Source organism: Physella acuta, unplaced genomic scaffold, assembly GCF_028476545.2.
Source record: "Physella acuta isolate Inbredline_101_S28 unplaced genomic scaffold, ASM2847654v3 ptg000230l, whole genome shotgun sequence".
In the NCBI taxonomy this organism is placed as follows: domain Eukaryota; kingdom Metazoa; phylum Mollusca; class Gastropoda; family Physidae; genus Physella; species Physella acuta.
Genome location: NW_026731749.1, coordinates 378,814 through 392,441, shown reverse-complemented (window position 1 = coordinate 392,441; position 13,628 = coordinate 378,814). Strand labels below are relative to the sequence as shown.

At 37.7% G+C, this 13,628-nt stretch overlaps 1 protein-coding gene across 11 annotated transcripts in view; it reads right to left on the bottom strand.

Annotated features, from left to right (window-relative positions):
- Positions 1-13,628, bottom strand: part of LOC131938056 (microtubule-associated serine/threonine-protein kinase 3) — a 49,968-nt gene that overhangs the window by 15,633 nt on the left and 20,707 nt on the right. For all 11 annotated transcript variants that reach the window (XM_059295921.1, XM_059295928.1, XM_059295924.1 and 8 more), the window contains exons 4-5: positions 12,925-13,013; positions 9,688-9,799 (exon numbers count right to left, since the gene is read on the bottom strand). In XM_059295921.1, coding sequence (XP_059151904.1) covers positions 9,688-9,799; positions 12,925-13,013 — 201 coding nt within the window. The remainder of the gene's footprint in view (positions 1-9,687; positions 9,800-12,924; positions 13,014-13,628) is intronic.

Below are 13,628 nucleotides of genomic sequence, written 5' to 3'. Positions count from 1 at the left end.
AAGACCACTAAAATGTCAGCATGGAGTGTAATGAGTAGGTTAAATGAATAGTCTAAAATCGATAAAGTCTAGATAGATGGTTGGCTCCCCGGGCCGATACCGGGCCCTCTAATTAAACACTGCCAGTCGAATGTCACTCCCTGACGTGTAATACTTCTCGTGGACTTGCGCTCCGAGACCTCGATGAATCTCCACGTAACGAGGAGAAAAATAAAGGTCCAGACGTCTTTTAAAACGAGTTGGGCCCGTGACATCAATGTGACAGAAAAAATCTCGCGGTGACGTACAGTGATGACGCGGTAACATAATAAGACGCTGAGGATACTTCTAGGGCTCATTAATTTCATCACTACCAGAGGTGTAGCGACCCTTCCCGGCGCCAGGGGACAAACTTTCAATTTGGCGCCCCCTCGGGAACAAACCTTCAATTTTCACCCCCCCTCTCTTTCCATTAGCCCCCCCCCCCCACCATATATATTTTATATTTATAATGCAAAACTGCACCTAAAATGAGATTTTAATTTTTTTCAACCCATTTTGGCGCCCCGAGGTCGGCGCCCGGGGACATATGTACCCCCCCTGCCCCCCCCCCTTCGCTACGCCTCTGTCACTACATCAGGTGGGTTGTACTGTGATGGGAACACATGTCCACCATAGTCCGTAATATTGAGTCTACTAACGTTATTTCAAGTCATTAATGCATGTTTAGACATCTACTGACTGCTATTTAATGTTCATTTCACATACATGTTTTCATTTTCTGTATTCCTTCAATTCGCGTTCAAATACGATTTTATTAAAGCCCGCCGATCTACAATAACGAAATGTATCATTAAGTAAAAAAAGAGTAACACAACAGTAAAGTCCTTAAACTTTCTGTCTAAACGACAACAAACTTCATTCTTGCTGCAACGCTGCTGTTTTTGCCGCCATTGATTTTACATTTAGATATGAAATTCTATACACAAAATTACTTCAATTTACACGGGGAAGGAGGGGAGACATCAATAATTTTTGCCATACACGGATCTTTGCTGACGTATCACTGGCACATTTAGTAAACTTGTTTTAAAAACGAACAAAAAACGCACATTAAATACGAGTTTTTTAAAAGTTGGTAAAACTTTTAAAGCTAAAAGTTGATGTGTTCAAAATAAAATTAAAAAATACCATCAAATGTGTAGCAATCCAAAACTACAGTTGCCGTTAAAAAAATTCTAAGTAATTAGAATCGCTTAATGAATGTCCAGTGTAGTTGTTAAATGTGCCAGCACTACTCCCAGATTACAGCGAGCAAGGGTTTGTATCACTAAACCTCCCTTTCCAAACGGCACGACGGTAACTTTTAATGTCATCGATTCTGCACATTTTTCTGCTAGTCTAATGCTTGATCACAACTAAACACGACCAAAACCTACTGACGAGAATGGAAACCTGTCTTTAAAAAAAATTAGTGACTATTAATAGTTACAAAATTGCTTTAGATGTTGGTTACAATACTTAGTACACTGCTTGATACATGTTTTGGTTAAGGTACGTGTAATCAGATTTTTATAGTGAAAAGATAGTAGATTTCGCAGTATAGTAGAATAACTCAGCTGAAAAGAATATCCCTATATTTAAAACAAAACATAATAACACTTCTATATTGGTCTGTAGCCCCTTCAACAAAGACTGCACCCTTTCCCCAATCGTTCCATTTTAAGACAGACCCATCAGGGGAAGGCAGTGTTAAATATTACTGTCATTTAGCAACATCGTTCATGAAACATCATTACCTATTACGAATCTATTAAAAATTGTATCATGACGGATGCCGTGAAACATGTTATTCCTGGTAGGCCTAATAGATTTTTCAATTAAACTTGACACATCTAAATATTTAATTAGATAACACCATAATGACGTTAATGGTGGAGAACTGCTATTTTATGAAGCACATTTTTTTTTAGAAATCAATTACTGTCACGAAAACAAACATTATAAATGTGTGTAATTTCTGTGGACAGGGAAACATTGACCTGTAAAATATCAGACCTGTTAACTGGGACACTGAATAGCGAAACATCGACAATGCACTGGTCATGCAAGTTGACCGTAATAACCTGACCAGTTAAATACCAGGCCAGTTCACCGAAATAACCTGACCAGTGAAATTTCAGACATGCTCAAACAGTGGTCTGGACAGTTGAGTGAAACAGTGACCAGTGTACTGTCAGGCCAGTGACCAGAGAAATACCAGGCCAGATCACGGGGACATTGCCAAATCCCGAGCTTCCCTCAAAAAATTGAGCTGGCACAGTTTTTTTTTAAAAAGGTAACCCTCAGGGATAAAATAATTTAGAAGCCGCTAAATTTCTGGTAAAAAGATCTTGGACCAGACGGGATTTACTGGGGATTAACTGGATAAAGTAGCAGGAGACGGAGATTTTCGGTATAACTCGTTTTAGTTGGTGAACCAGATTTGGAGGGAGAGGGTGGGAATTATATTAGTGCCAGATACTCCTCTAGATACTGATCTAGATACTACTGTAGATAGTTCATCACCAAACGCATGTCACCCAACAGGTATTCTTACACTAAACGTCGCAGATATATACCTTGGGACAATGCAAATGTCTTTCAAAAGATACACGCCATCCTACAAGTAATTGTCAATGTATGTCAGCGCCCAACGTGTCTAGTTGTTTCAAGGTATAACACGCTTCAATACAGACATTAGCAGCTCATCTATATGTGCCGATGCATACATAGTTGTCAATATAGTCAGACAAATGTGTCTAAATATGCAAAGGCATAAATACTTGTCAATATAGGCCAACTAATGGGTCTAGACATGCCACGGATAAATACTAGTCCATTCAAAACATAATATTATATATATATATGTATGTATATATATATATATATATATATATATATATATATATATATATATATATATATATATATATATATATATATATATATATATATATATATATATATATAAAATGTAATTATATATAGTAATTATTTCATCTGCATACAAATAACCAGCTACTCGAAAGCTATGCAATAACACATATCATGCCTGCCATTATCTACCACTCCCTTATCCTACCAAAAAGCCATGATTACCACATGCTATAGAGAATACAAAAGAGATAAACTCGTTATGGTTTTTCTAGTATGGGAGAGTATGAAACTATAAAGTACACTAGGCTATTGATGTCGCTTACCTAACCCTAACTTTCCATAGCTAAAATATACAACAAAACCGCTACAGCCTTCACTCCATCAACACCCTGTTCATGTGATGTATTCTCCATGATTTACTACACGTATTACGTGCTCGTATTGAAGGGGATAAAGGATGAGTAATAATAATAATCTCTGTACATTTGCATGAAATGATTATTGTCACGGAATCTAATCGGTCCTTGGGAGAAAAAAACTTACCACAGATATCAGGCAACAGAACAGATCGATTGTAGCAGCGTGACCTACTTCGACTCCTCGGTTTCTCCCAGCCATGAAAATGCAGATTATCTTCCGAATTGGATCCCCACAAATTATGGAGTGAGGACCGCCGTAGAGTAGGCATTACAATCATATTATCATCCATCTTCGGTGCTTTGATCAATAACGAACCAACTTTTAAAGATCGCCGACTAAACAAGACACCATTTTAACCAGCGAGCTGCGGAATATTTTTCTAGTTTACCCACTGGTCCTGTCGCATCAACTACATTACCACAATGCATTCACAATTTAAATTTTTCATGTTTTTAGAAATCTCGAATCGATAACTACAATGAAATAGAAAAGGCGTGTATCTATCCGGAATTGAAATGTTGAATCATCACATAGCTGCATGAATCAACTGAACACATAGTCAGACAATGCAAGACGGCTTGTACTCAATCAATATGTGGCTGAGCCATGAAATACAACTAAGATAAATAGATGCGACACACGGTCTGGCAGCGTCTCTTCTGTCTCATTACTCCGGGCAGGAAAAATTGAAACTACAGGTATTTGTCATCTGACGTGTGCTGGGTCCACTGTCGATAAAGATCTGACAGCACACTATACCTGGCCACAACACTGAATTATAATTCTATAATAGAAAAATAAAAACCCACTGTGTTCATTTTTCAACAGATCCTGTTTTCTTTTTTTTTTTTAAAGTCATGTGTGTGATATTAAAAATTCAAATCGAGTCTAAACACCACCTGCCTCTGCGTGGGTTTAATAATTATATTATTAATAATTATAATAAGTTAATCACTATAATTAAATGCGATTGTTTAAACTAAAAGTAAATGTCACAAACCCTAGCTATAAGAAGCATGTACGACTAAATGTTATTACATGTAAATGTCACGTATCAAATGCCAAAAACTACATGTAGCAAGCTACCGGAAAAATATCACAAGAAGTAAATGTCACTACTCCACAAGAAAAGAAGTAAATGTCACCATATTAAAAGCTTGAGACACGTCAATACCACCGCCCCACTCGGCAAGCAGGCCACCGAAATCTAATGACGCAAGACACGAGAAGCAACTTAGCCTGAGACACAGGTACACTGAAGACGTTTCCTCCTTGTGGCCGTCAATCCCAGCGGGCGACCTAATTAAAACGTGCCGACATTGTTCTAGCTCACATATTATTTTGACCTGGCGGTAATTGTGTTTAATCTTGTATTTGACAGCGGCGTGCCCATGTTTTTGCTGGTTCCTTCGTGCGCCAGCGTCGTGACATTGGTCAATATGTGAATAGCTAAGTCGATAGTGTACATTACAGGGTACCACACGACGTACAGAAAGATGAATAGAATAAACATACTCGTTTGTTTAACCTCATTGTCAACGTTGGAAAGAAAATAATCCACTGTTATAGCTCGATATATGAGCTGGTAAAGCTTGATTGTAATGGGGGAAAAATACTGTACCGGTACAGATAAACAGCTGGTACAGTCGTATAGCCCCACTGAAGCTGCCAGCCGAGCACTCTTCTCTATGTCTTACCCCTGGGAGACTGCGGCAAATATTTTTAAGTTAAAAGAGACAACTGACCTCTTAAAATGTAAGAGAGAGAGAGAGAGAGAGTCAAGAAGGGTTGGTAATCTAACCAATAAAAAATCGTTTAAACTAAGATATTCCATCCCCTTTTTTCCCCTGCTTACAGAAAACGACGGAGAGAGACTGGTAAAAGCAAATGTCATTTCATCTAGCAGCTATCGCCAGCAAATGTTATTATGTCAGAACGTTAAAAATGATGAGGCTCAAAGTGAAAGTGGCTGGTCTAATGTATTAAAATATTCGATATTACCCAGGCGTACTGGTCTGGCCTGCTTTCTTCAGGTCTACGGTCGTGAGGTGGCTTTATTGCCAACAAGTCTAATATTTCATCGTGTGGGTGTTTGCTTGTTTGTAATCATTTTTTTTCTTCGGTGAGCTAAGTTTTTAACTCCAACGCAACTAATATATCCTTCAGCTTAGGTTATAAACTTTCTCGTATCTTTAAAGAGGAAATTTATAGCTACAAAATTCTTGCCGCTGGAAATGCACTGCATGAATGAGCATTAGAGTATTAGGAACAAACTATTTCAAATGCGAGTTGATTTATTTAATTAAGTCTTCAACCCATTTAACTTACAGAAATAACCTATGGGTAACTGCGATGATTGTGGAATTTTTTCTACCTGAAAGCTCGGCATACACAACATAATATAAAATTCACCTATTAAGTTCTACGGTGGAACCTGGACACTGCAGTCCCCGTAAGAAGAGAAGCTCCTGTGTTATAGAAAACACAACGACATATGTCTAATTATAATCACTGTAATCTAAGCTAAGTGAATAAAATACTCGCAACATGTTGAAACACAACAATTAAAACTAACACGGACCCCAACATTTTCACGTGACAATTTGCCAAAAATACCGAATCGACACTACACAATATATTGGGGGTGGGGATGGGAGAGAAGGAATCGCTGATCTAGTGGTTTCAATGTTAGCACATTGTATGCGTCATGGCCTTATCACATCACATTATTGCTCTAGCCACCATGACTTGCAGGCCATTTCCGGTCTTAGCTGCCACTTCAAGCTTGCAATACAGAATTTAGAATGTGGTCTGCTGCCAGCTTATTGTCTGCTAGGCAGTACACCCGGGTTGAGAAAAAAACTGCATCAATGCTGTGTCAAACAATGGCTATCCAGTACTGACACGTGGTTCTTATGTCTATGATACTATGTTTATTAATATCTGCAGATTAGGGTCATTTCATCTTATACTTTATTGTGGTATGCATAATGGTCTTATAATCCCTTTATCTTATGGACTGCATGCTGTTAGCTATATTGTATGGTATCTTATGGTATAATCTATGGTATAATCCGTATATTGACTTTACCCAATGATTCACTAAACAACGTAAAGTTCACAGCTAGAACAAGACGCCCCACTATCAATCCTATTTCTTACGAGACATTAGATTCATCCATTTATGATGTCCACACGGAGGGGGAGGTGGCCCGAGAAAAATTGATTTTTGGGGAGAGGGGTGAAGTTTCGGGTCCATGTGGACATTTATATGTTGAATTGAATATCTAAATGTTTACATTTAAAAAACCAACATAAAACTGGTATCCTTCATGTAAAAAGTAAATTTACGACGACAGGGTTAGTGTTTTAAAGCACATTATTTATAATATTACCACATTGAGGACAACCATACCATAAACGACGACATTATTTTTAACGATTTCAGCCTACTCCTCCCTCTGCCCACTCCTCCCCAAAGTCACGCATCACAAAAAAAAACAGGACCCAACACCTACAATGACGACTTCAACCCTTCTCACAACTACAATTAAAAAAAAACAGCAAATTTTTAAAAAAATATTTACTAAGCACTGTCAACTTAGAGATGGCCTATTGTATTTTTTTTATTAGAGTTTAATTATTTTTTTAATACCTAAGTGAAGCAACGGCTTAAATTGAGTTTGTAGCATTATTACAAATTCGTGTCGTCACAGAGTGACGTCATCTAGGGACGACCCTCATAAAAATAGCACCTTTTTGGTAAGCGAGAGATGAAGTAAACAGGAATTGAGGTCACGAGCCTGAGGAGGCCTTGCGACTTATTAATCTTATAAATGCTAATATAAAATGTTAACATTCATCAAACGAGCACAGAGCATTTTAAACACCACCACATCCCCGCCCTCAAACGCAAACTCCATGTGTTGTATTAGTTTTTTATTGGAACTGGGGAAAATCATTGAAATAAATAATATATTAATACTTTGCCGTTTAAAACATAATTATTTTTCTCTCTATACTGTAGATCAGGGGTCTCCAAACTTTTCAGCCCGAGGGCCGCATTAACTATCAAATTTCAGTTCGGGGGCCAGTTAGTTCCAGCCATGTCTTTGATTTTTCTGGGCAAGTTCCTCAGCCATCACCAACAAACGTTTTTTCCGTGGACAAAGGGATCTCCGCGGGCCGGATGAGAGGACCTCGCGGGCCGCAGTTTGGAGACCCCTGCTGTAGATAATACTTTTAATCGTCAAAAGTGGGAGGGGGAATCTAAAATCCGAAATTGTTGTGGACGTCATAAATGGATGCTCTCTACGCATATTATTAATATAAGTTAGAAATGTAAAGAAAAGAAATTTCATATCATTTAGTAATGTGTATCATGAGAAGTCGTTAGTATCATGAGAAATCGCGAGTATCATGGGAAGGCGTGAGTATCATGGGAAGTCGTGCCGTATCATGTGCAGTCCTAAATATCATGGGTAGTCTGAGTATCATAAGTTAAGTAGTACTGAATATAATGGGTAGAATGGAGTATCATGAGTGGTACTGAATATAATAGGTAGACTGGTAGACTGGAGTATTATGGGTAGTCCTGAGTATCATGGGTGGTACTGAATATAATAGGCAGACTGAGTATCATGGGTTATCCTGAGTATCATGAGTGGTACTGAATATAATAGGTAGACTGAGTATCATGGGTAGTCCTGAGTATCATGGGTGGTACTGAATATAATAGGTAGACTGAGTATCATGGGTAGTCCTGAGTATCATGAGTGGTACTGAATATAATAGGTAGACTGGAGTATCATGGGTAGTCCTGAGTATCATTGGTGGTACTGAATATAATAGGTAGACTGAGTATCATGGGTAGTCCTGAGTATCATGAGTGGTACTGAATATAATAGGTAGACTGGAGCATCATGGGTAGTCCTAGGTATAGTTGCAAGCTCTGCACATAATGGATAGTCCTGCATATCATGAGTTGACCTGTGGCTTGATGCATTTTATGTAAACCACACCCGTATACATTAGCGAAGTGGATGATTATGGTTACTTTTATATATTTTAAAATGTAACTGTTTTAGCTGGTATTCTAATTGACATTAAACATCCTGTGGGGACGGGTGTTAAAAATGTGACGTAGCATAGTTAATGTTTCCTAGATTAAAAATAAATAAATATAATAGGCATGCTGATTTGCTTTCGAATTGTGGTTATTTTAAGAGAAAGAGGGGGTGGGGGTTAATTTGTGACGTCAACTTAGGGTGAAGGAGAGGATTAGACATAATGTGAAGGCAGACAAGACCAAAAATGGACAATCACGTCAGTTTGGAAGAGGGTGTCTGTAACCAATGTACGTTTTTTCCTGTGATAATAAACATTTTTAAAAAACAACAAATCGACCATAAAGTCAAGGGTTAACAGATGGAATATTAGCCCAACTAAAAACATTCATTTTTTTAAAAAGACAAACACGAATGTCTTCTGATAAAGCTAGTTACCGAAGACAAAAGAAGCAATAAATCGTTTTGTTTGTCTGGGAATATGCCTACAATGAGAATAACTTTCAGCAAATTCCATTCCATCACACCATAAATCGTATTGTAAAATTTACATTTCGCCCTGAAAAAAAGTCAATCACCCTATGTTTGTATTGTTATGTGCCTCAAGAACACCCAGCGTTAGACGTTTCTGTGAGCCGATCAATGGCTTCGGTTTCTAAGACGTCAACAGACGCGCCATGAGTTACGTGAGTGAAAAAAAAAACGAGTGGGAAGGAGAGGGCTGGTTTTTTTTTTAAACCAACATAGGTGGACTAAAAAGAGTAGCGCTTTAACCAATGCGTCAGAATTTTTACTGTTTAGCCTAGCTATGTTGGTAGAGAGAGGGAAAGTGATAGAGGAGAAAACATAGACATTACAGATGAATATTTAAATCAAATAGAATAATTGTTCAGCTTACAAGAAATACATAGAGCTTAGAGATCCAAGATTTTAAACATAGCTTTTCTTTCACTATAGTCAAGGTAACCCTTTAAAAAACGTGTGTGATACAAAGCAAGCAATAGCCTGGGGTGACTAGAGCAGAGAGAATAGTGAAAGCAGGTGGGATGTAGATAGGATATTTTGAGGATCCATGACCAGGTTAAGGTGGATCGACAAAAAAAAAAGCTACATAAAATCTTGGTTGATGTGGCTAACATTTTAAATACACAGTTACAAAAAAAAAAGCAGCATAATTTATATGGGCCTTTGTCAAACTGTAGAAACACCCACACATTCACAAAATAAACCAAGGGAAACGATTCGGGAATTAGCTGTAAAACACAAAGTAAAGTATGAGTAGTTGGCCTTGCCCCTGACTTACCCGTATTTATCTGTGGCGACGGACAACGGGCTGGAAGAGTTGGTGATGTCATTGTTACTACAGACTTTCTGCCGTAATTTCTGCTGTTTCTTCTTGTCACTGTCATGTCCTTCTGAAAACAGAAAAAAAAACAGCAACTGAAGAGTGGGCTCTTGGAGAAAACATGCTGTGGCCGTTCACTTTAACTTTAAGGTATTCTTATCTGAAAGGGGCGGAGGGGTATTACTATTTTAAAAAAAACATTTTTCAGTATATCATCAAGAACGTAATTGTTAACATGTATACAATCTTTTTAAACAATGTATTTATATCTAGAGATGTAAGATCCCGCTGTAACGTTACAAAACATCATATTTTGGCGTAGTTAATTTGTTACATCTGACATTTATTACATTTCTTAGTTGACATTATGAATCTCCATTGCGTCAACAACATTCTCTTTTCATCATCTTTTTGTCATGATGATATTGTGTAACTCGAGCGCTGATATTAGTTTTCATTTTATTTTTGTGCCATAATCCCATCATGACTTGCGGGCAAACTCTCGTTTTTTTATCAGTCGGAGATTATATCCAGATTCAGCTAGGCCAGTACTAGACGTTTATGTTTTATAATGCTTACATCTCAATGTTTGTTTTCATGCTAAATATGATTTATTTTATGTTTTAAACATATCAGAAAATTAGCATTGTTGGTTTGAACTTTTAAGAAACAAAAGATGCTAGATAAATGCTTAGAAATATCGCATTTTAGAACAAAATTAGAAGAAAAATCATAGAACTATCATAAATCATATTTAGGATGTAAAGTAAAGAATCCTCTTTAGACCTAACGAACCATTGGACAGATGAAGTGGAGTTCGCATGTTTCTTGACCTTGGGGCATATAAAGGGATAATGTGGTCAGCACTTTGCCCAGCCACCTTTACTTTCCCTAAGGTGAGTTAGGTACCCATCAGAGTTGGGTGGACGTTCCACTAACTTGAACCTGGATTCGAGTTCTAAACTATCGGGTTAACAGTCTAGCTATCGACTGCTATGCCACGCCGTCTCATATATTTAGGATGTACACCCATTTAAAATCTTAAAAAGGCCCATATGTATAAATTATTCAATAAATAAAAACCACTCGTCTGAATTGGGGTTGTTTTTTTTTATGATACAACACCAAAATCTGACATACGTAGATTTTGTTTGCTTGAGCCGGCAGCTTATCTTAAAATGTTCAATGCACCAAATTTCTGATCAAACAGATGCACCAGCTGCCTTGTACATTAATAGTTGAGCTGGCTTGTTTTAAATCAGAAAAAATACGTCCATTTTTTTAATGTTTATCGGCTGCTTTGATTTATCCCAAGCCATCGCATGAACAACGAACCCTGTCTGATGATTAAACAGCCATCCGTTATAAAGAGGGCAGGCGTCTCAAATAAGCCCGTGCTGGTGTGATAAGATCAGGCGGCCAGAATTAGGTTAGTTAGAGAGGTGTCAACAAAGCTAAATGTTGTCTTCATTTCTATAATGCTCTATAGCACTTCCACTCAGTAATGATGAAAATCCTGCCAGCGTACGAATGTGCAGGATTTTGTACAGAACAAATATAGATTTTTTTGTTTGACGTCAGACACCACAGTCATTATCGATCCATCATTGCGTCTGGTCAATTGATTTACCAGCGTTCTTCCCTTTAAGCGAATCAAACCGCACTTTCTGCCTTTCTTTCATATTTTCACTTACGATTGGAAACCTAAAGGTTACACAATTATGAAGAGAACAGTAAGTTTCTAAGATGGATATTACCAGGAAACACATGCAATTCTAAAAGGCCGTACAGGGGATAACATAAAGGTCTGGGACTCTCGCGAGACTTCATTAAATAATAAAGAGAATTGGCACATTCTTAAGTCCCGTTGTCCAAACGTTTGGCGTCATCGGACAGCAGTGAAATGTTAAAGAGTTAGAACATACGTTCTGAGCAAAGTGTCAACACCTACACAACTGGTCTTACAATACAACCCTCGTGGGCTAACAAGCAGGCTACTGGACATGACGGTCACACACGCTAGCCTTGTGTGTAGACGCTATATACAATGTCAGCACTGGGACCGACACTGATGTAAATTAGCAGCTACGTCTAACCACTTTACCGGCAATGAGTCGTCTAGAGCTAGGAGAGAAAACTCCAAAATCAAACAACTGCTGCCTTGTAGATTGGTCTTGGTTGAACTAAGGCCATGGAACCAAATCAAGTAAGAAAACTAGTCTGGAGTCTGCGCATACCACCCTGGGACGCAATTTTTTTAGTGTGTTGGATGAATTTCAATTAAAAATTAAGAATATTACAATTAAGAACGAAGAAGAAAAAACAAACAAAAAGTTTTTGGGTTGCGTAAATTTATGGCATCCCAGACAGCACCATATGTCCACGGGGACATTATGCGGCCCGCGGTTGGTCGAGCTTTGCTGTATTTTTTTAAAAACAAAAATCTCATCAGCCAGAGCTAAGAGAAAATGATAGAAACGGGGGCAGAATGACTTCCCCTGTTTCCGGACAACTGAGATCTGCCAAAGATCCGTCACTGAACGAAACTGGGTAGGACTGTCGGGAGTTTTTTAAGGCCGGAATATAATTCTTATATATGAAACATTATAATACTGGGAGATACAGGCTACACAGCTGATGCAGTAAAGCATAATGAAATTCATTGCATGTGGGTATTAGATCAGAAACGAGCACAAAATGATACTGAATCTGACATGCAGATTAAGGGATTGCACGCATAGATTAGCGAGATGTGAAGATAACGTGCCGAAAAATAGATGGATGGTTAAGTATAGACTTAGGGGAAGGTAATCTTGTTGTGTCTGATGGCTTGCTGTGTAGGAAGGCTTAGCTTCAATTACGTATATCCAACAATAATACTAGATCAGACACAAGACCTACTGATACATACATTATAAACAAATCTAGTTCATTTCAGAAATCCTTAAAATGAAAACAGATTATGCTTTGTATGATAAAAATTGTAAATGCAATTTTTTTTTCTAAATTAACAATAATCGATATTTCATACAGAACATTTTTATATGTGTAAACAAACTCTTAACATTTACTTTAAATGTACGTCATTACGTAATTTCCTGTAAAACAATTCCATTGAAGACAACTAATTATTGTGTTTTGACATTTCCTCTCTAAATGCCAAGATAATTAGGTCAAGTAATAAACAGTGCCTACCAGAGAGTTGGTCAGAGATGGAGCAGACTGGCCAAGGGCTGTAGTTTTCATCCGTAAAAGGTTTGTCGGCTCGGCGTGAGTGCTAATATCTGGGGGAAAAATTTGTTGTTGGAGTACAGAGGGAAAAAAAAACACACGGATATTTAGAAATTATTAGACACAAGTATACATAAAAAAATTGACATTTATTTTTTTATATTCTAAAATAGTGATGTAAAACAGTGATGTGTTACTGGGTTTTAAAACAAATCACCGCCCCATATATCTTCGACACTAATCACTAAGACCACGGTGATGGAGATTTTGTGTAACTGATGTTAGGCTTATCTCTTGCCGGCCACCGTTCACAAATAAAGGGGCAAACGGTCACATACAAAGATAATTTGAAACAGAATAATGCTGTTACAAAACCATGTCTTATCAAATTCAAATAAACGTTTTATCAAATCTAATGGTAGACAATTGTGTTAGACTAAAGGTTAGTAATATATTTATTTGTATAATATAAAAAGGTTAGTTTTTCCCCCCTCCCCACCAACCTTGTTTACCACGTACTATAAGATGGAAGATGGCGTCACCAGGGTAGTCCATGGAGACTTTCGGTCAGTTTTTAAACCAATAATCTTGTGAGCCACAAGATTACATTCTCTACCAGTTTTTTTATGTTCCCTAACATTACTAACAAGGAACATTCGGGGTAGGGG